Source organism: Rhinopithecus bieti, unplaced genomic scaffold (assembly GCF_001698545.2).
Source record: "Rhinopithecus bieti isolate Rb0 unplaced genomic scaffold, ASM169854v2 scaffold_12480, whole genome shotgun sequence".
NCBI classification, from domain to species: Eukaryota; Metazoa; Chordata; class Mammalia; order Primates; family Cercopithecidae; genus Rhinopithecus; species Rhinopithecus bieti.
The window spans coordinates 710,091-732,837 of NW_016807134.1; the positions used below are offsets into that span (position 1 = coordinate 710,091).

Genomic DNA, 22,747 nt, shown 5'->3' on the forward strand with positions numbered 1-22,747 from the left:
ACTGAATCTAGATTCATTGCAATCCCAATCAAAATTCCAGCAAATTATTTTGCAGATATCAACAAACTAATTCCAAAGTTTATATGGAGACTAAAAGACCAAGAATATTGAACACAAGATTGAAGAGGAAGAGCAAAGTCAGAGAATTGAGACTACCTGACATGATGATTTACTGTACAGCTATAGTAATCAAGATAGTGTGGTATTGGCAAAAGAATTGATAATCAATGGAACAGAACAGAGAGCCCAATAATAGACACCCACAAATACAGTCAATGGATCTTTGACAAAGAAACAAAGGCAATATATTGAAGAAAAGATAGTCTTTTCAACAAACAGTACAGAAACAACTGGACATTTACATGCCAAAGAAAATGAATCTAGACACAGACATTACACCCTTTGCAAAAAATAACACGAATGGATCACAGACCTAGATGTAAACACAAAGCTATATAACTCCTGGAATGGCCGGGTACAGTGGCTCAAGCCTGTAATTCCAGCACTTTAGAAGGCCAAGGCAGGTGAATCACCTGAGGTCAGGAGTTTGAGACAGCCCAGTCAACATGGTGAAATGCTGTCTCTACTAAAAATACAAAAATTAGTTGGGTGTGGTGGTGCGCCTGTAATCCCAGCTACTCAGGAGGCTGAGACAGGAGAATCTCTTGAACCTGGGAGGTGGAGGTTGCAGTGAGCCGAGATCACACCACTGCACTCCAGCCTGGGTGACAAAGCAAGACTCTGTCTCAGAAAAAAAAAACTCCTAGAAGATAATGTAGGAGACAAATCTAGATGGATCATGGGTATGGCAATGACATTTTAGGTACACCAAAGGCACAATCTATAAAAGAAAGGCTTGATAAGATAGACTTTATTAAAATTAAAAACTTTTGCTCTATGAAAGACACTGACAAGAGAATGAGAAGACAAGCCACAGATTGGGAGAAAATATTTCTAAATACATATCTAATAAAAGACTATTACCTGAAATATACAAAGAACTCTTAAAACTCAACAACATAAAAATAAACTGATTTAAAATGAGTGATGTCATGGAGTTTTCGCTATGTTTTCTTCTAGTAGTTTTATAGTTTTAGTCCTTACATTTAAGTATTTAATCCATTTTAGTTGATTTTATGTAAGAGGTGAGAAAAGGGTCCATTTTAGTCTTCTGTATGTGGATATCCAGTTTTCCACACCATTTATTGAAGAGACTATCCTTTCTTCATTGTGTGTTTTGGCACCTTTGTCAAAATCAGTTGATCATAGATATGTTGGCTTATTTCTGGACTCTCTATCCTATATCATGGGTCAATGTGTCTGTTTTTATGCCATTACCATCCTGTTTTAATTATTATTGCTTTGTAGTATATTTTGAAATCAGGAAATTCTGCCATTTGTGACAACATGAATGAACCTAGAGGATTTTATGTTAAATGAAACACGCCAAACACAGAGAGACAAATACAGTCTGATCTCACTTACGTATGGAATCTTAAAAAGTCAAACTCATAGAAGGAGAGAGTAAAATTATGATTTCCAGAGGCTGGGGACTGGCGGAGGTGGACAGAGAAAGGAAGATTCTTGTCAATAGGTAAAAAGCTACAGTTAGACAGAAAGAACATGTTCTGGTGCTCTATTGCACAGAAAGGTGACTACAGTTAATAATAACATATCATATTTCTCAAAATAGCTAAAAGAGAAGGTTTTAAATGTTCTCATCAAAAATGAATAATAAATATTTGGCATGATGGATATTCTTATTACCCTGATTTAATCATTCCACAGTGTATATATATATATATCAAATTATCGTATGTATCCCATACATAGATACAATTATTATTTGTCCATTAAAGATAATACAAAACTTGAAAAATGATCAAGAGACCTGAAGAGACACTTCACCAAAGAACATGTATGGATAGCATATAAACATATAGAAAGACGCTCAACATTATGTCATTAGGGACTTACAAATCAAAACAATCAGATACCGCCACATATGTATTAGAACCCCAAAATTCAAAATACAAAACCAGACGCTGGCAAAGATGTGAGGCAACAGAAACTCATTCATTGCTGATTGGAATGCAAAATGAAGCAGCCACTGTTGAAGACATTTGGGGAGTGTTTTACAAAACTGGATACTCTTAGCATACAACCCAGCAATCCTGCTCCTTGCTATTTACCCAAATACGTTGAACACTTATGCCCATATAAAAACCTGCACACAGATGTTTATAGTAGCTTTAGTTAGAATTGCCAAAACTTAGAAGCAACCAGGGATTCTTCAGTAGGTAAACGGATAAACTGTGGCACATCCAAACAATAGAATTTTATTCAGCCCTAACAAAAAAGAACTATCAAGCCATGAAAAGATACAGAGGAATGTTAAATGCTTAAATGCATATTATTAAATGTTAATTTTTTTTTTTTTTTTTTTTTTTTTTTGAGACGGAGTCTCGCTCTGTCTCCCAGGCTGGAGTGCAGTGGCGCCATCTTGACTCACTGCAAGCTCCGCCTTGTGGGTTCAAGCGATCCTCCTACCTCAGCCTCCCAGGTAACTGGGACTACAGGTGCCCACCACCATGCCCGGCTAATTTTTTGTATATTTAGTAGAGACAGGGTTTCACCGTGTTAGCCAGGATGGTCTCCATCTCCTGACCTCGTGATCCACCCGCCTCAGCCTCCCAAAGTGCTGGGACTACAGGCGTGAACCACCGCGCCTGGCCAAATAATTTTTGTACTTTTGGTAGAGATGGGGTTTCGCCATGTTGGCCAGGTTGGTCTGGAACTCCTGACCTCAGGTGATCTGCCCGCCTTGGCCTCCCAAAGTGCTGGAATTACAGGTGTGAGCCACCACACCTGGCCAAATGTTGCCAATCTTAAGATGCTACATGCTATATAATTCCAACTATATGATATTCTGAAAAAGGCAAAACTATGAAGACAATAAAAAGATCAGTGGTTATCAGAGGTTAGAGGGCAGGAAGGATGAACAGGTAGAGCACAGAGGATTTTTAGGGCACTGAACTTATGCTGTATGATATTAGTCATTATACATTTGTTTATGCCTATAGAACATACAACATCAAGAGTGAACCCTGGCCAGGCGCGGTAGCTCATACCTGTAATCCCAGCACTTTGGGAGGCCGAGGCGGGTGGATCACAAGGTCAGGAGATCGAGACTAGGGTGAAACCTCGTCTCTACTAAAAAAAAAAAAAAAAAAAAAAAAACTAGCTGGGCGTGGTAGTGGGCACCTGTAGTCCCAGCTGCTCAGGAGACTGAGGCAGGAGAATGGCGTGAACCCAGAAGGTGGAGCTTGCAGTGAGTCGAGATCGCGCCACTGCACTCCAGCCTGGGCAACAAAGCAAGACTCCGTCTCAAAAAAAAAAAAAAAAGAGTGAACCCTAATGGAAATTACAGGCTAGATGGTCTCTAAAATCTCTGCCAACTCAGAGATTAGATTCTATAGTGGACTTTGATATGACATAGTCTTCTGAATCTCTGTGGATGACATGTAAGATAAGAAGGAAGCCATCTGCATGCATCTGCACAATACCTCTGTGCATTATTCACAAATGAGCAGAACTATACATTTCTCTCAAAAGAAAATGAAAACTAGTGTTGTGGATAATGATTATTCATTCTGAATTCCTAGTTATGTGACATGGAACGTGAGATTTACTTTAAATAGAGCATGAAATTAAGATAAAGTAAAATACACTAACAGACTCATTTTTTAATAAGGATGTTGGATGTCAATCACTGAGATTTAACTTCTTTAGTAAGAAATAGCCTGGAATAAATGTTTCTAATAACAGGAGATTCTAAGTTAGTAAGAAATTGATCCAGGAAATGACTTTTTAACTAGGCAAGTGAATGGTTTGGGAACCTTCTCCTTTGTATCTGGTCCTTGGCTCATTTGCACTGTGTTGGGAATATGTGTATTACTTCCATTTGTCATCAATGAACTTTTCTTTCATTTGAATTTAAGTCCATGCTGCCTCTTTGGCTGCACCATTCTCCTCCTTCTCCCTTGCACGATTTGGAAAATCTCAATATTTCAAAAGAAAAAACCAAGCAAGGACCTTCTTTCACAAAGTGTTAGCAGCATAGCATATTAGAAATAACCACACCTCAATGCCAAACCTACCCAGAATGCTGTGAGAAGGACTGTCGGGAGCAAACATCCAAAACCTTTTGTAAAATTCCTTGGGTGACAAGTTCACACACCAAAAGGAGATTTTAATCACACTCAAAAGTTATGCATTTGAAACTCTGCTCTCTATATGAGAACTTTTTTAAATTTTTAAAATATAACCATTCTCAGAGAAGAGTTAACAGTACTAATTCTAAGATTGAGGAAAATTACATAGACCTTTCTGTAGCCAATTTTTTACTTTCAATGAAAGAGACCACCTGTCTTAGGTTGTATTCCCCGGGAACAGACTCTGAGAGGGAGAATTGCAGGCAGATAATTTGTCAGGGAGTTCTCTGCAGAAATATGTGCATACACATGTAAGGAAGTGAGAAAGGCAAGATTGGCCAAGAGGAGAGGTCTTCCCCAAATGTGTTTGCAACTGAGGCCTTGGCACATCCTGCAGGAAACCCTGAAGATGGGATGGTCTGTCAGTTTTGATGCAAATGGAAGCAAGGAGTGGGCTTTTGTATCTCTGTATTAGCCAGACATTAGGATCCTCACTGGGAAAGGGTCTAACCTTGGCAAGGCAATTCCTTCACTGAGGGTAATTCCCAGTGTGTAGAGTCAGCAGCCTGTGTTCTCCACAGTCAGGGTACCATGGCCTGGAGTAAAGCATTCCAGCATCTACTAGATCCAGTGACTCTATTTTTATTGTCAGTAGCAAACTATGCTGTTGCTTTTTGTTTGTAGTCATTTATGTCTGTTAATGTCAAAAGCATAAATACTGTTAGTTTTTTATGACCCTGTAAATAGTCTGCAGACAAATTTCCATGAGCATATTTACATTTCTGTACACTCGGAGTTTCCTGAGCAAAGGGCACTGATACCTGAATTAAAGGGTGATTGTATATTAACCCTAAAGGCCAGGCGTGGTGGTTCATGCCTGTAATCCCAGCATTTTGGGAGGCCCAGGAGTGCAGATCACTTGAGTTCGAGACCAGCCTGGCCAACATGGCAAAACCCATCTCTACTAAAAGTAAAAAAATTAGCCAGGCGTGGTGATACACGCCTGTAATCCCAGCTACTTGGGAGGCTGAGGCAGGGCAATTGCTTATATCTGGGAGGCGGAGGTTGCAGCGAGCCGAGATCACACTACTGCACTTCAGCCTGGGCAACAGAGCAAGACTTTGTCTCAAACAAACAAACAAACAAAAAACAACTATTAGCTTGCAAGTAGTGCAACATCTCAGATCTTTCACAGTTTACAACTTAACAAGTGGAGCTCTCTAGACTGAGAGTGTGGCTCTACTTATAAAACTAGATACTTTTAGCAATAACATATTCATCCGAAGAACAGTTTATGTCTTCACAGCTCTGTTCTTAAAATACAAAAAAGTGCAAAAATTCTTAATAATGAATATTATATACACAAATAACTGTATGTATGAGAATGTGAGTCAGGAAGCTTTCCATTTCACCAAAAAGAAAGGAAAACAAATAGATTACTTCAACCATTCAAGGGAGAGAGCTCCAGCTAAGGAGATTAAGAAATGCCTTGGGGAGGTGGGAGTGTCTTGGCTGAGGCTTGAGGAGTAGTGAAAAGCAAAGATCAAAAAAGCATGTTATTAGACTTATGATTCTTTAAAAAAGCATATTGTTAGACTTAATGAATTATATAATTTATTAATAAGGAGGAATACTTATTGGATACTTATATACAGGCACTAAGCTAAATGCATTAAATGAATTTTTTTCTAATTTATATCTTCCAAAAACCTTTATGAGATGTTATTACTTTTCTTGGAGAAATTTATTAACTTACCTAAGTTGAACAGGTGACAAGTCGTGGAACAGGAATCTATAGCAGTTGGATGGCAGAAAGTATGCTCAAACTTGTTGATCAGACCAAACTAGTTGGTCAGAGAACTCAACTAGGCCAAGGCTGGGAGGCAAGAAATCCCTGCATTTTTGAAAAACTGTAGATAGTTTTGTTTGTTTAGTAGTGATTAGGGTTGAGGCACATGAAACTTGGTAAGCAGGGGAAGGCCATGACGGATAGAGTTTGGCTTCAGGAAGTTCCTGAAGGCTCCTCATGAGAGCAACCAACAATATGCTTTAGGAACTTTAATCTGGCACCAGGGTTAAGAAGGTTTTGAAAGTGGATGACTAGTTGAGGCACAACCGTTGGAAGGCTGGTGCAATATAGTCCTGGCAAGCACAAGTGGTGCAATGCCCACGGATCTCAAAACTCAAGGTCTAAATGTCTAATACCAACTCCTGTTTCAGGATAAGCCCTCCAATCTCACTGGGCTTCTGGATCTTCATCTACAGGAAGTCTTCCTTCGGAATCTGGAATTCTAGCAATTTAGAAAGACAAATTGAAATATTATGTTGGTGCAATAGTAATTGAGGGTTGTGCCATTAAAAGTAATTGCAAAAACCTCAATTACTTTTGCACCAACCTAATAATTTCGTGAACACGGAGACAGGGATGAGTAGGTAAAAGATACTTTAGAGTTGGAACTGAATGAACATAGAAATGTATTGAATATAAAGGGCAAAGAGAAGAAATTGGAAGACTGCAAGATTTTAAGCCTAGGCACTGAGAAAAGTCCATGGAAATAAGAAGCCCGGGAAGAGGGTGGGAAGGCAATTAGAATTCATTTTAGATGTATTGATTTTGAGATGTTAATGAGCTATGCAGAAGACCCACTGATAAAAGAGCCCCAGAATCTAGAAGAAGGGTCCTGACTGGCATCCAGACTTGGAAGCTATTTTCATAGACAGGCAAGTAGATGAGATTGCTTAGGAACCAACTGTGGAAAGGAGGACAGGAAATCAATCAGAGTCAGCTATAGCTACACTTAAAGGAAAAACAGAGAACTGGGTTCCAGGCAAGAAGGGATCAGACAGACAGAAATTCACAGGAGGCCGGGGAGGAGAAGTTTCTAGAACAAAGGCCTGTCAGATCAAGGGTTAGATGCTCTGGAGAGCTCCTTGGTCTAAAAATTCAAGTGCTCAAAAGAGTGGTGCTGATATAAGTCAGGGGTTTCAGAGGGATGAGATGGGGTAAAACGCAGCACAAAATACAGTGCAAGTGCAAAATACAGAGGATATGTATATCAAAATATAGAAGCATCTTGCTTTTTACCAAGTCAGTGCAAAATGACTTGGTAAAAATCACCAGAAATGGGGCAGGTATTTTTCTAATGATCCTCTTGCATTAGAATCAACCAGGAGTGATGGATGAAAATGCAGATTTGTGGGCCTCCTTCCAGAAACACTGAGTCATAATCTCTGGGGTGAATGCTTTGTGTATCTTCTTTTTAAACACCATTGTCCCTCGATAATTCTTTTGTGTGTAGGCCAGGCTACATACATTCAACCTGTGTTTCAAATGATTGGAGGGAGTCAGTAGACAGAGATTAATAGAAGAGATGGAAAAACTGGCTGATGGGGAGTAATCCTGAAAAAGGCAAATGGTACCTGGAGAACCAGCAGAAGGATCAGCTCAGGGAGACTCTGCCTGTGTCCAGTGACATCCTATTTATTGGGACTCTACAAAGTGGCTCTGTGAAGTTTCTGTGTGTGTGTGTGTGTGTGTGTGTGTGTGCTGCCTCTCTTGGTAATAATATCCTGCCCTCTACAGTGACAGCCTTGATGCCAGAGATGTACCACAGACTGAAGCCTCCACAGAAGCCAGAGCCTCCGATGAGTCCCCCAACCCTCCAAGCAGCAGTGAGGAGAGCACAGGCAGCTGGACCCAGCTTGCCAATGAGGAGGACAACCCAGATGACACAAGTAGCTTTCTGCAGCTCAGTGAGCGATCCATGAGGTACCTGCTCTTCCCTTGACTTCTGAGGGAAATTGGTCTCAACACAGATTCTAAAAAATGTGCTTTAATGGTTCTCTGCAAAGGGTCTCTAATAAAGAAAGGAGGAGAGAACAAAAAAAGGAAAGTTCCCACTATGTCAAGGTGCCTGCCTGTCATGATTTGTGTGCTGAGAGGTATCTTAACCTCCAGTTATGGCTTAAATTTCATTGGCCATGATTAAGAATGAGCTGTGTTCCCTTCCCTGCAAGCCCCAGCTAGTACATTCTGTGATAACAACTGAAAATTTTTTTCAATGGTGGGCTGCTTTTACACCTGGTGTGTTTGATGCTCTGTCTCTGGTTCATTTGTATTTCAGATGCAACACAGGCTGGGTTTACACCAGGCAAGTGTTTCCACACTGTGTTCTATTGTTTGGCCTGACTGTTCCTCCCTTCATCTCCCCTGCCTCTGTATTGTTCCTCCCACAAAGCCAGAGAGGAGATTAGGAGACATCAGATCTGGAAGGGCTCAAGCCAATCAGGAGACATTAACTAAAAACTATTCCCCATTGAGGTGGAACCTCTAAAAGACTCCCTGTGTTTCTGCCCAAAATCTCATTTGATACTGGACCGCAGGCTTTGCACAGAGGTCGACTGGAAAATGGGATTGGCATCTGGGTGTATGTATGACTCTTGGAAAGTTTTATTTCTGGGAGTTTAGTCTGTTTAGACTTAACATTTCACAATGTTAAAAGGTTTGTCAAAACTTCTAAAACTAGTGGAAAGTATTACAAGATAGAAACAAAAAGCAAAGAGAACTCAAATCTTTGGACTCAACAGTAAGGTTTACAGGGTTGATTACCTCCAGTGCAATTTTGAATCATCAGGTTTCAGTATGTGAATATATCTGGTGTCCCCCTCAAAAGCTAAGACAAGAATTTAAAATTGAAGGCATCCAGTTGGTATTTTCTACTCTTAGAGTACCATCTACTCTTGGTATATTCAGGAGAAAACTGTCCCACTACACGATGCACCACCACTCACCCTTTGAAAGCCTTGCTTGAAAGAGACGTCACTGGAAATAGAGAAGGTGTGAGGAGACTGAGTGGTTTGGTAAAATTGGATATATTTCATTTCACAAGCACAAACAGAGCCTAAAAATTGGCTCAACTTTGCTGTGTTTCAGTCAGCAAGTTCCAGGCTAGTAACTAGACCATATGTTGATTATGTAACCTATGAAAATGATGCAATCTGGGTCCTCCTTCTCTACAATAAAAAAAAGTGCCAGGTGTTGCACTTTCTTGAGGATTGTAAGATAAAGGACCAATAAAACATTGACATTGCCCAGCTTTGTACTTGGGGTTCTGTAGTCTCATAGGAAAATAACAAGCCAGATGCTTAGCCTATGAAATCCTACGGAATGTCCCTGAGAAAATCCCTCAAATGGCAAAGGGAGAACATGAGTCCACTGGTTTCTGTCAAAACTGGTTTCTGCCAGCCCATGTTTTCAGAAGTTCTTTCATCTCTGCAGGTGTCCCCAGCAGCAAGAAATCTCTTGCCAATAGATAAATACCTTCACCGTAACTAGAATGAAGAAATGAGGCATACTGATTGTTATCCCCTGGATGTGATCTACCAGTTGTGATACCACTTCAAATAGTAGTATCACAACTTAGTATTTTTTACAAATTATTAGTAGTATTATTAGTATCTGCTGAGCCTGTTAGGCTTATGTCTCATTATGATTTCTCTTAATTTGGTCAGAAATAAATATTAATTGAGGTGTCCTAGGCACAAAGCGATATTCTTCTGGGGACCAAAGGAAGGAGCTTGTACAACAATGGAACATCACTGTCAGCAGCATGTTAGAGGCTGGAGATGGGCATTAATATGTAAACTTTTGCTTTGTCAGCAATGGCAACAGTAGTGCCACTAGCAGTCTTGGCATTATGGACATGGACATTTATCAGGAAAGCATGCCATCTTCTCCCATGATTAAGTAAGTAGCCACTGAGATGCAGTGATTGTGAGACCACTACTCCAATTCCATCTGGCAATCCATTTTGATCATTCAGGGTGTGCCCAACCACTGACCTCATCGTGTCTGTACTGCTGTGGTTCCATGTCACTGGAGCAAGAATTCAAGCCTGGAATAGGCCCTGCCTTGCCACCACCTGCTTTCTGGGTTTCAAATTTGCCCCCTGTGGAATAATTATTTCAGATAAAACTTATCAATGTAATCTGAAGTGTATGTTATTTTACCTACCTAGAAACAGAAGCAAAAATCCATTTAAATTATACCAGGCCAACTAAAGAAGACTATTCAATAGTCTTCACTATGAAACATCATCACTTCAATAAAATCAAATGTGAATGGCTTTTCCTTTACATGTAGAAACCTGGGATTATCACTACTAAATGTGTTTAATATTAAATGGTTGTCATGATGGATGTGTGTCATTCTCACTCAGTGCCTATGCTCTCCACAATATGGGGACTTCCTTAAGACCAAAGGAAAAAAGGACTTAGAGAAGGACGAGTACTTCTAGGAAGTACATGCATCGTAAAATATGGCGCAGAAAGAGAGGGCAACATGAGGTCAGGAGTACTTCTAGAATATGTGGTTATTCTGGAAAATTAAAATGATTGAAATCTATTTTTGACCATTGTGATTTAGCTTATGATTTGGAGATTTCTGAAATTTCAGAACAACGATAAATAAGTGTAGGCTAAAGTTGCTCCCTGACCTATTTTCTCCGTCACTATCTATAACTACAGCACTTTTATTTCACCATTTAACCAGGTGTGTTCCTCAGTGATTGAGGGTGACAGTGCATCCTTTGTTGCTCCACACAGCCATTATTCAGTGGAGATGAACATACACATTATCTTGTTTTTTTGTTTTGTTTTGTTTTAAGGAGAAACCAAAATCAAAACAAACAAACAAAAACTACCTTGGGGTAAATTTATTTTTCTCTTTCAGGAAACATTTATTTAGCTACTTTTCCCAACTTTCTCTGCAGTATGAGCCTATGAGCCTATGACCCCAGGGAAAATCTGTATTCTGAGAAAGCCAAGAAATCACCTCCATGGTCAGCATCCAAAACAGCAGAAACTGTGCCTCCCATCTGTCATACCCCCAATGTCACTTGCATAGAGATCTAGAAGAAAATCTAGATCCTTGAAAAATTAACATTTCTGCAAATAAATACGTATGAATGAAAGAATTACTATACTCTTTCTCTTAACATCAGGAACGCAGTGGAATTTTTCAGCCGTATCTTAACAGTAACAGAATGAGAGAATTGTCTATCATCAAACAACAGATTTTTAAGGGCTCCTGTCCTCCAATTTCTAGACACGACAAAAATACAGGACAACAACAGGCTTCCCAGGATAGCCACTTCCTTTCAGCTGCTGGCCATATGTTCTTACTTTAGAAACATTCACCAAGTCCTCCCACTACGTGCAAGGCTCTGTAATAAGTACACACCATGTGAAAACACCTCCGATATTGAACTCTACCATATCTAATGAAATACTTCAGTTATGAGTCCCTCATTCTAAACCACCTAGCCTACTACACTTCCCCAATAAAAGAAAGAAAAGAAAATTTTAATTGAGATATTTTCTGTCAAATGTAAGTTCTGCAGTTTGTTGGTTGTCTTTTTTCTTTTCTTTCTTTTTTTTTTTCTTAAGACAGAGTCTTGCTCTGTCGCCCAGGCTGGAGTGCAGTGGCTGGATCTCGGCTCACTGCAAGCTCCGCCTCCTGGGTTCACGCCATTCTCCTGCCTCAGCCTCGCAAGTAGCTGGGACTACAGGCGCCCACCACCACGCCTGGCTAATTTTTTATATTTTCGGTAGAGACGGGGTTTCACTGTGTTAGCCAGGATGGTCTTGATCTCCTGACCTTGTGATCCGCCCGTCTCGGCCTCCCAGAGTGCTGGGATTACAGGCTTGAGCCACCGCGCCCCGCCAGTTGTCTTTTTTATTTCAGATCAAAGAACCATATACCTGTAAAATTATTTTTTAAATAAAATAAAAGCTATGTTGCTATTGTAGTATAGAAAAAAAAAAAACAGTAACAAGATGGGAACATATGATTCATTAACATGAAAGTAAAATGCAGAAGAATCAATCTCCAAATCAGAACAGTTACCCACAAAATCTCTTTGATTGTTTAAACCTATGAAGGTTTGTGGTAAGGAGGTTGAAGAGAAGAGAAGGAGGCATCTCTCAGTCTCCCACACCAGCTATCCTAACTAAAGTAACGAGTTATCTGGCCTGTTGTTGTTGGAGGAGGACATTTATTGCAGACCCAGTGATCCTACATAATAGCCACATTGGTATTTTCCCAGCATTACTCCACTCTACAAAAACAATAAATCCAGAATGAACTTCAGAAGCCTTTAGATCAGTAAGACCCATCGCCTCATCTTTCATTTACAGCTTATTCTTCTAAACATTATCAATCACATACTGTTGTTTTCTCCCAAAGTGAATTACTAGAAGAAAAGGAGATTCTTAAAGGACAGTCAGAAAGCATAGAGGGTAAGCCACCTTCCCATACTTTTGACACACAATTGCCTGGGCTCTCCCTTTGGAAAGAGGGATAAGGCTGTGGTTGTGTCTGTGCCCAGTGCCTGCATCTGGACTGCCCATGGGAACAGCCAGTGCCCAGAGGAGCCTGCTGGTGATCAACTTTGACCTGGAGCCAGAGTGTCCGGATGCCGAGCTCCGAGCCACCCTGCAGTGGATAGCTGCCTCCGAACTTGGGATTCCCATCATCTACTTTAAGAAGTCTCAGGAAAACAGAATTGAAAAGGTATCATGTTCCAGGTTTGGGTATCAATGAAGCTTTGTGTTTTTATCACCACTGGAAACTCAGTAAATGCTCAGTTAACCTATTTCCATTTGAATTATTTGATGCTGACTGTTCTTGACCTTAAAATTGTAGCTAGAACGTTGAAAAATCTTCCACCTGTGTAAATATATAATTAGCATTTCTTTGATCCTTACTTTGTCTTGGCTGGTAGGTGGTTGTGAGAAAAGCAAATTGGGGGTTGGGAACTTTTTTAGAGTCTCTTAGTTTTTGGTATTTTCTTGCTCTGGGACAAACTTCTTCATAGCACTCCTTTAAATAAAAGAAAGAAAGAAGAACCTGATACACAACAGAAAGCGAAGTGAAGCCACACTGACATCTAAAACAGGCCAAGAGAAGGCATTTTTAATTCCCTTCCAAACAGATTTGCATTAGGAAGACTTTTTATTTATTATTCTCCACCTTCCAGAAATATAAAGCTAGGCAAGGGATCCTTGGCCAACATCAAAATTAATAGTAACTATCACTCTAATTCTATATCTGTAACTGTGGTAGAATCTTAGCTATGAAGAGTAAGGCATGAATCTGTCTGCCAATGTCTTCGAGCTCAATTTTCCATAGTTTAAAAGTAGACTCGTTTTAAAAGATTTCAAATTAATAATAGCATATTAGTTTTCTATTGCTGTGTAACAAACTGCCACACATTTACCAGCTTAAAACAGCACTCAGCTCCATAGGTGTGAAGTTAGGGTGAGTTCCATTGTAATCTTTGCTTTAGGTTTTACAAGGCGGAAATTAAGGCATGAGCCTGAGTAGGCACTTATCCAGAAGTTCCAGGGAAGAGAAGGAGTCCAAGCTCATTCAGGTTGTTGTGCTAACTCAGTTTCAGGTGGTTGTAGGACTGAGGTCCTGTTTCCTTGCTGGCTGTCAGCAGAGGGCCACTCTCAGCTCCCAGAGCCACCCACATTCCCTGTCACATGGCTCCTTTATGTCCTTTTGGTATCAATCTCTCTGATACCTCAGCCACCTGCCAGAAAAAGCTCTGTCTTTAAAGAGTTTGTGTGATTAGGCCAGGTGCGGTGGCTCATGCCTGTAATCCCAGCCGTTTGGGAGGCCGAAGTGGGCAGATCACCTGAGGTCAGGAGTTCAAGACCAGCCTGCAACATGGTGAAACCACATCTGTACTTTAAAAAAAAAAAAACAGCCGGGCATGATGGCAGGCACCTGTAATCCTAGCTACTCAGGAGGCTGAGACAGGAGAATTGCTAGAACCCAGGAGGTGGAGGTAGCAGTGAGCCAAGATTCCACCACTGCACTCCATCCTGGCATCCTGGTGGCAGAGTGAGACTTGAGACTTTGTCTCAAAAAAAAAAAAAAAAAAAAAAAAAAAAAAAAAAAAAAAAAAAAAAGAATATGTGTGATTAGATTATAATCACCTGATTTCTGATTAACTCAAAGGTAACTGATAAATCCTTTTTACCATGTAAGGTAGCGTAATAAGGGTATGATATCTCATCCTATTCATAGTCCCAGGGATTAGGGTGAAAAACCTTGAGTACTGTTTTAGGATCCTGCCTATCAAGCCACTGGGTAGGATTTTCATGTCTTGTTGTCACAAGGTGCCTCCATGTGCCTCATCCTACTTGCTTCTCAACAAGCCTGTGACAAAACAGAACAGATATTATTGTCCTTTTTTGACTAAGGAGCAAATCGGGTACAAGAACGATTTCCCAGGCCAAGTCCCTGCACTCTGCTTTCTCCATAAAATACTTCTCAGTAGTTCTTTATTTTAAAAGGACCTTTCTCAAGTTAAATCCTTGGGCTTACAATTTGGATTTTTTTTTAACTGTGTAATTGCATTTTAATTATCTGTGCCAAAATCTAGCAGCCTGAAATGAAATGTTCTTTACCTTCTTGCCCCTGCTTACGGTAGTTAGAACAGCTTCTCTATTTCTGCATCACAAGTCCATGGAATTGACTACAGGAAAAATTGAAAAGGAGATCTAATTCATTGTTCATACCCTCTCTCACTTCAACCTTTTTCCAACTGGTAATTAATACGTCCTTTCATGCCTATGCCTGCCTGCTGTTATACCCAAAATTATTCTAGGCACCTTGCTATACTTGTCATACTTTCATTTACAAGGTGTTGAGTGGTTCACTATTTGATAAATTCTCATCCGACCTTCCACTCAGCTGCAAAGGGTGCAATAAAAAAAACATAATCATGGCTGGGCGCGGTGGCTCAAGCCTGTAATCCCAGCACTTTGGGAGGCCGAGATGGGCGGATTACAAGGTCAGGAGATCGAGACCATCCTGGCTAACACGGTGAAACCCTGTCTCTACTAAAAAAATACAAAAAACTAGCCAGGCGAGGTGGTGGGCGCCTGTAGTCGCAGCTACTCGGGAGGCTGAGGCAGGAGAATGGCGTGAACCTGGGAGGCGGAGCTTGCAGTGAGCTGAGATCCAGCCACTGCACTCCAGCCTGGGTGACAGAGCGAGATTCTGTCTCAAAAAAAAAAAAACAAACAAAAAGAAAACACCACAATCCCATGTGAGCCTACCCCCATGCCATACACTGTCCCAAAGACCCTCTGCTACATAGAGGAGAGAAAAACATTCTCAGGAATGCATTCCCAGGCTCATGGGAAAATGAAAGATGAGCTGGTTCCAGCTCTATCGCCTGCTACTTACTGAGTAAGAGTGTGACATGGTAGATTTTCAGGTGATACCTTAATGGAATAGATGTTTGTACAATGTATCTTCTTGAAGAAACAATGTATCTTCTTGAAGGAACAATGTATCTTCTTGAAGAAACAATGTATCTTCTTGAAGAAACAATGTTATATGAATATATGTCTCAGAAATCCCCAGTCGGTGCAAGGGTAAGAGGTGTCTCACAAACACCTGGGTTACATAAATCATGCCCTGACTTGGTATTTGTTTATCCCAACCTGATTTTCAATTCTCAAAGAGAATACTTGTTTTGGATATAACTATTTTCTGAGAAAATAGACATTCCGCTAATGTTATTAAGAAGGATATTAAATGATATTTCACTCATTCAATTAGCACCAGCTCAAGAACTTTAATTCTAAATAATGTAATTTTAGGAATAAAATCTTCTAATTTTTTCTGAGTCATCTAAGATTCTCTCCAAAGTCCATTGTATCATTCTATGCCTTTGCATCCTCATAACTTAGCTCCCACTTATGAGTGAGAACATACAATGTTAGGTTTTCCACTCCTGAGTTACTTCACTTAGAATAATAGTCTCCAATTTGGTGGTATTGACTTTTGACTTAACTTTGCAAATACGAAGACAAAAAAACTACAGTTAAGGTTATCAGTTTCAAAGAAACTCATCGCAAAGGAAGGGGAAAATTCGGAAGAATTCGATACTGAGGCGCTTCATCTGTAATCATAAGAAAGTGCCTTGAACTGATTTCTTTAGTCAGATTTAGTGCGTGTTAGAGTCACATAGGGAGGTTTTACAAACTCCAACGCTCCAACCAATTAGATCAGAATCTTCTCCAGCGATGCTGCCCAGGCATCAGGGTTTTGTAAAGGTGTCTGGGGTTCCAGAGTGCAGCCAAGGCTAAGGCTGGTAGCTCTACGGGCCTTAATTGCAGGAGCAATATAATAACCAACTCTCTTATGCTTAATGCAATCTAATTCTGCCTTGGAGGAAAAGGATGTAGTTGCTTTCAGAAACCTAAGTTGAATGTTTTCAAAAAATTATACAACTTGCAACAACTCCCATAGATTTCATGATACAATTTTGTAAAAATTAATCTAATTATTAAATGCACCTGAGAATATAAAAACTATCTCCTATGTGATTCTTTTCTTCAAATGAGTCTACAGATGATAGAATGTAAATTCTTCTAGTTTCCTAAGACAAAACATTCGAAATGCCAACTATGATTTAAGGGAAGGGAACCTCATTATTACTAATTGTGAAATAACAGAAAATGAAATATTTTCATTTTATTTTCAATACCATTGAGAGAAAACTCAGATCCTGACATGTTCAAGCTGATTGTGGAAATACCCAGGCAATAGCATGAACGGGCACAATGAGAGCTCTAGGAATCGCTGCTAAATAGGACGTGGTTTTAAAATTTCAGCCCAGTAAAGAACTAGAATGTCCTTTTCTGACTTCTTCGCAATCTTTTTTCATTCTTACCTTTTTTTAATGGAAGAAAAGAAAACATGAGAACTTCTTGCTCATCAGCCCCAAAGATGTTTCCAGGTCTCAATATCCAAGATTAAGTCATCACAGCCTCAGAAAACGCTCTATTTAGTGAGACCAGACCATTGTTAAATGCCACTGTTTTGGGATATCAGCCTGGACTTAGAAATCATGACAGATTCCAGCTTGTGACCACACCACAAACTCTACGCAGAGTGGCCTAGCTGGTGGCTTATTTTGACAAGTTTGGAGAGACTCTCCTTCACAGGCCCCAAATAGATGGAAAGAAGCTGGTGTTAGGGCTTCTGGAAAGGTAGAAGGCAGGGAGAATTCTGGGAAAATATTGGCATCTGCTCCAAAGCTTTGATTCTTCCCCCACCCAGACAATGACTCAGAGATAAAGGCTGGGGATAAGGTGGTGGTCCCGTGAGCCACGGTTTACAGAAAGGAGCCGAGGCAAATGTCATGTTTCCATCGATGGAATCCTTTCAGACTTGCTAAGTGAAAGGAGGCACCAAGACTACTGGGGATGCTTTAGGGAAATCTGGAGAAACAAATCAACAACCTGTGAGCCTCTCCCAGTGAGACCTCAGAAACTCAATGTCCCCACCTTCTGGACTAGGAGCTCTACTTTCTAGATTTCCAGTAAGAGCTGGAGAGTGAGGAAAAGCCTGCTTAGTGGAATCATACAAAAGCTGTCATTTTAGCCTTTCTCCCCTTTATTCCCTTCAAGACCACTATTCCAAAGCCACACGTCATCATCCGTTTGTTGAATCAAAATCGTGGCTTGGATCTTACATACACTCTTAGATAATAAGTAACAGCTCACAAAATTATTTTTATGTATCTCCATAAATCACTAATAGCTGCTTGAAATGTTCCCCTTCCCAAAAGTATTTTCATCGTTAGCAAAGCCTTAACCTAAAGGGTTTGTACTCTGTTCCTAAAATGTCAAGAATCAGATGGACAAGAAGCTCAGAAGGATGGTGAGAGGTCCCAGGCAATGAATACTTTCTTTTAAATTTTTTTTCTTTCTTTCTTTCCTTTTTTTTTTTGAGATGGAGTCTCACTCTGTCACCCAGGCTGAAGTGCAGTGGTGAGATCTCGGCTCACTGCAACTTCTGCCTCCCGGGTTCAAGCGATTCTCCTGCCTCAGCCTCCTGAGCAGCTGTGATTACAGGTGCATGCCACCACACCCGTTTAATTTTTGTATTTTTAGTAGAGATGGGGTTTTCATCACATTGGTCAGGTTGGTCTCAAACTCCTGAACTCGTGATCAACCCGCCTCAGCCTCCCAAAGTGCTGGGATTACAGGCGTGAGCCACTGCACCCGGCCTCTCTGAAATTCTAGCACTGAGACTGATGGGAGTGAATGAGCTGGCTCACCATGGCTGCTACCATGAGCATGAAGCAGCCCCACATCTCACCCCCACAACATATATGCCCACTCAGTCACCACGTGATAAGAAACATGCCCCATGACCAGCTTTTATTTTGCCACATGCCCACCACTCTCCCACTCCAGGCTCTGTTCAGCCTTTTCCTAGATCTATAACCTGCAATCATTTTCGAGGAGTGCTCTTGCAGTAGAAAATTATTGAGCAACAGCCTCAAGAGATGCATGTTTAAATTATATATGTGAAAATACATTACCCAAAACTCAAGACTGAATACTTAGTAAAAGTTCATCCTCAATGATGCTAAATGTTTATCCATGTTCCAAACAGTCTTCTTGAGATCTTTGAATGTACTTGACTCACGCTTGGTCTTGCATCCCTTCTGTCATTCAGCAAATATGCATGGAGCACCTACTATGTGCAGGCATGAGATATGAAAAGATGGCTAAGATGTTGTCCTTCTGCTGGGAGATCACTGTCTGTGGTTACCATCTGCCTTCCATCTGTCTCCCTTTTCACAACATCCTAAAACTCTTTAAGACAATGTTTATGTTTCCAGGTATTAAAAATTAAGGATGTCATTTTCCAGCCTAGGAAATTGCTTTATTTTGATTCAGCCAATACAAGCCAAATGAGTACAATAAAGTACTGATTACTGTCACTGTGTAAATGTTTGGTACCATCACAGCTGGGAGAAGAAACATCATTTAACAGCAGATCTTTATGAGACAGCTTCTCAGTAATTGAAATGAATTAACATACTCAAACTGGAAAGAAATTAGCATTCCAGTCCCTGGCTGATCTCTTAAGTCTGAGCAAACAAATACCAAAAAAGAAAAAAAAAGAAAGAAAGAAAAGAAATTTAATTTTAAAATCCTAGGGGAAAAAAAAAAAGTCAAAGAACTAGTAACTGAACCACAATCCTCATCTTTTTAGCAAATAAGTCTCTCTTCCTCATAAAACTGCCAAATTTCCAGCCTATTTTTTTCTCCTAGTGCTCCAAGTAAATATCAAGAACATAGAATTTACTTATCCATATTCCAAACAGTCTTCTTGAGATCTTTGAATATATTTGACTCACACTTGGTCTTGCATCCCTTCTGTTGTTCAGCAAATATGCATGGAGCACCTACTATGTGCAGGCACATAGTTCGTCTGCCACCAAAATGCAGAAAGTTATGGTGGTAGAAAGAGCATTGGATGGAAGCGTTAGAAGACCATGATCCTACTGACAACTTTTCATCTTTCAAGCTCACATCTTTTTCATTGCAAATGCTCACATCATAGAGTTGTGACAGAACTGAATGAGATTCCACGTGTTAAAATATTTCCTGTAGTTCCTGGCTTTCATTACATGTTTCCTCAAGAAAGTACCTAAGGAGTTAGAGAGTTCTTCACACTGGACTTCATCAGTTCCATGAAGAGAACCACTTATAATTATTTCCCCATTTTTCCTCCCTTCAAGCCCTCAATTTCACTTGCAGTCCAGACTTTCTCTCTAGGTTGTGGCCGATAGAACTGGTACCAATAACCAGGTGACAAATCTAAGGTGTTTCCTCTATCTTTCCTGATCCTGTGGCTGTGGAAAGCCAGCCTTTCCTGATCCTTCATCTTAGCCTGGAGGGTGAGGGAGTTGCTTCTCAGGATGGAATGAGAAACCAACAGGTGGTCCTGCTTCAAAGTTTACCACTTGATTTATTTGGCCTAAATTTGCATACCCAATGAGATCTTATTTGTGACAGAAATAGAAAGGACTGGGAGCTGTAATACAGTCCTATTACAGAAAGTCTAACCCAGAAAAAAGCAGACCTGAGAAAACACTAAATATCTAAAAGACTGGCTCTTAGAAAAAGAATTAGTCTCATTCCACCTAATCCTCTGCAATCAGTGAATGGCAAACTGCTGTGAGAAAAAAAAAATCGGTTGATGAAGCTTGGTAATAATCTGGAATCTTTAAAAAGAAAATAGATTATCCTGGAAAACAGTCCTCTGACACTAGAGACATTTAAATAGGGACTGGAGAGCCATTGGCTTTGTGAGGGTGGTTGAATGAGGTGGCTTTCAGGACCCACTATGCTCTGTGAGCCCTAACTCTCTGTTTTATTTTAGTTTCTAGATGTCGTGCGGCTGGTTCATCAGAAGTCCTGGAAAGTGGGTGATATCTTCCATGCAGTTGTCCAGTACTGCAAAATGTATGAGGAGCAGAAGGATGGGAAACTGAGTCTCTTTGACTGGCTCTTGGAACTGGGATAAGGCAGTCTGCCCTATTGAGCATTCCTTCCCTTTATTCAGCTTAGATTACAGTGGTTTGTTCTAAATGCTCTAAACGTTCTCAAAACATCACATCACATTAGCAGAGCTATAAAACAAAAATCTGCTACTCAAATCCACTGCATACAGAATAAATCGGAGGAAAAGCAAAATATAGGTCTGTTCAAATTCATACAACTTGTGAGTGAGTTCCAAAGACCTTGGATTAGAAGGGCTGGACAAAGAGAAATTTCAATGGGGCCCAAATTAGAAGGCTTATAATGAGACCCAGTCTCCAGGAAAACAACGCTCACATATGTTTAATCATATAAAATGATTTGTAATGTCTCTAATTAACAAACTCGGTGGTCAAAATAATTTTTAAAAGTATTCTGTAACCTATATTTTACTTTTTCTGATTATGTTAAGGGGCTGCCAGCCCAGGGAAATACTTAAGATATGGGTGAGAAATCCCCAGGCTTTTATACAAAAGATTTCCACCTTCAAACCAATGTCAGTGGACATTGATAAAAGGATAGCAGCGTCCCCTACTGAGGTGATTTCCTTTATTCCCTGCAGCCCACTGATAAATATCCCACTTCTCCCAAATAGTGTCTGGGCTCCCAGCTAAGCAGAAAACTAGTGTCAATTGGCATCCAACTGAAGAAGAGGAAAATAAAAGATTGTCTTGTTTCCATCCCTGTATTACTTGGGTAACATGATCACATAATTCTTATCCTAAAGGAAAGCTCTCATATTTTAAAAAAAAAAAAAAAGTCTTTTCAGATAAAATCTGCTTGTGTCTCGAATAATATGACATACAAACTTCTACTTTATTTTATTGTAAATTATAAAGAGATTATTGTCTTAAATAATATATTGAGTTAGCTTTGAGCTTCCTAACTTATGAAGAGAGTGTTGTCTAAAGTCACATATTGACATCGAGCTCATGGTTTGTTTCATCACGTGTGTGTTGGTAGCTGTACAGCAGACACGCCACTCCAATGACATTTATGACAGAAGCAGGGTAATGGTCTCGTATTTGACATGATCAGTTAGGATCGTAGACTTTCCCTGACTCGTGGATATTAACCTTGAATTGGGGGAAAAGAAGATTTTGTCACATTTTAGTTATTTTAATAACAGAGATTTACTCTTTTGAAAAATAAAGGTATCTAATATCCCTTAATAAGTCTTCTTTCCTTCCAAATAATGACCTACACGGATTTTATTTTCTCGATCAAAGAGGTGTTTATTAAGGATTTCTGGATATACTATACTTTTACTCTATTTTTCAAGACCACAAAGTAATTTTAAATGTCAGCAGGTTCTCATACATGAATGCTGGCCTCACCTACTCTACCAGCCACATTTTGAAATGCAAAGAAAGCTCCCTTGTAAGCCATCCTTCCTTCCCCACTCCCATCCTAGGATAGTTGCCCAGTGCTCAGTAGGCATTTATTATTGAAATAGTCCAAATTTAGGTTATTATGCTTAATTTGACACATTAAGCAAATGCCCAGTTTTAAAATATATCCATCAATTCATGCTGAAATGTGCTTCTTTGTGCTATCAAATGGAATAGAATACACTTATTTTTTAAACAATCCCAGAATATTGTGTGTAGCCTTTTGTTGTGCTTGAATAAACGTTTACTTATCTTACAAAGCACAAATACTGGATTGTAACCATGTGATGAAGTTATCTATGTTGTACCTCACATTGCAAATTAATCAATAAATCTCTGTTGTCAGATTGTCAATTATTTTTTCTGCAAGAGCTTTAAGCACCTCATAGGAAAAACAGTCACGGTACAATTGGATAAAGGCCTATATATTCCTTAGAAAAAGTTTTGTTGTCCTGCTAATATTTATTGGAAAATGTAAATGTTCTTGGCTTCGTTTGTTAAAATCAGTAATATTCATGGAAATCAGTTTCTCAAACTTGGCACTATTGACATTTGGGAGTACATCACTCTTTGTTGCAAAGGGTTATCCTGAATATTGTGACATGTTTAGCAACATCCCTGGCCTCTACCCACTAGATGCTAGTAACCACCCCCTCACAGTTACGATAACCAAAAATATTCCCAGCCTTGCCAAATGTCCCCTGGAGGCCAAAA

At 39.9% G+C, this 22,747-nt stretch overlaps 1 protein-coding gene across 5 annotated transcripts in view; it reads left to right on the plus strand.

Moving 5' to 3' along the window:
- SPHKAP (SPHK1 interactor, AKAP domain containing) overlaps positions 1 to 22,378 on the plus strand; it is a 199,609-nt gene extending 177,231 nt beyond the window's left edge. For 3 of the 5 annotated variants that reach the window (XM_017880316.1, XM_017880317.1, XM_017880319.1), the window contains 5 exons: positions 7,798 to 7,983; positions 9,874 to 9,960; positions 12,460 to 12,512; positions 12,602 to 12,786; positions 20,485 to 22,378. In XM_017880316.1, coding sequence (XP_017735805.1) covers positions 7,798 to 7,983; positions 9,874 to 9,960; positions 12,460 to 12,512; positions 12,602 to 12,786; positions 20,485 to 20,628 — 655 coding nt within the window. In that variant the 3' untranslated portion in view covers positions 20,629 to 22,378. The remainder of the gene's footprint in view (positions 1 to 7,797; positions 7,984 to 9,873; positions 9,961 to 12,459; positions 12,513 to 12,601; positions 12,787 to 20,484) is intronic. The other 2 variants (XM_017880318.1, XM_017880320.1) reach the window with 1 other exon arrangement.
- The last annotated feature ends 369 nt before the right edge of the window (positions 22,379 to 22,747 follow it).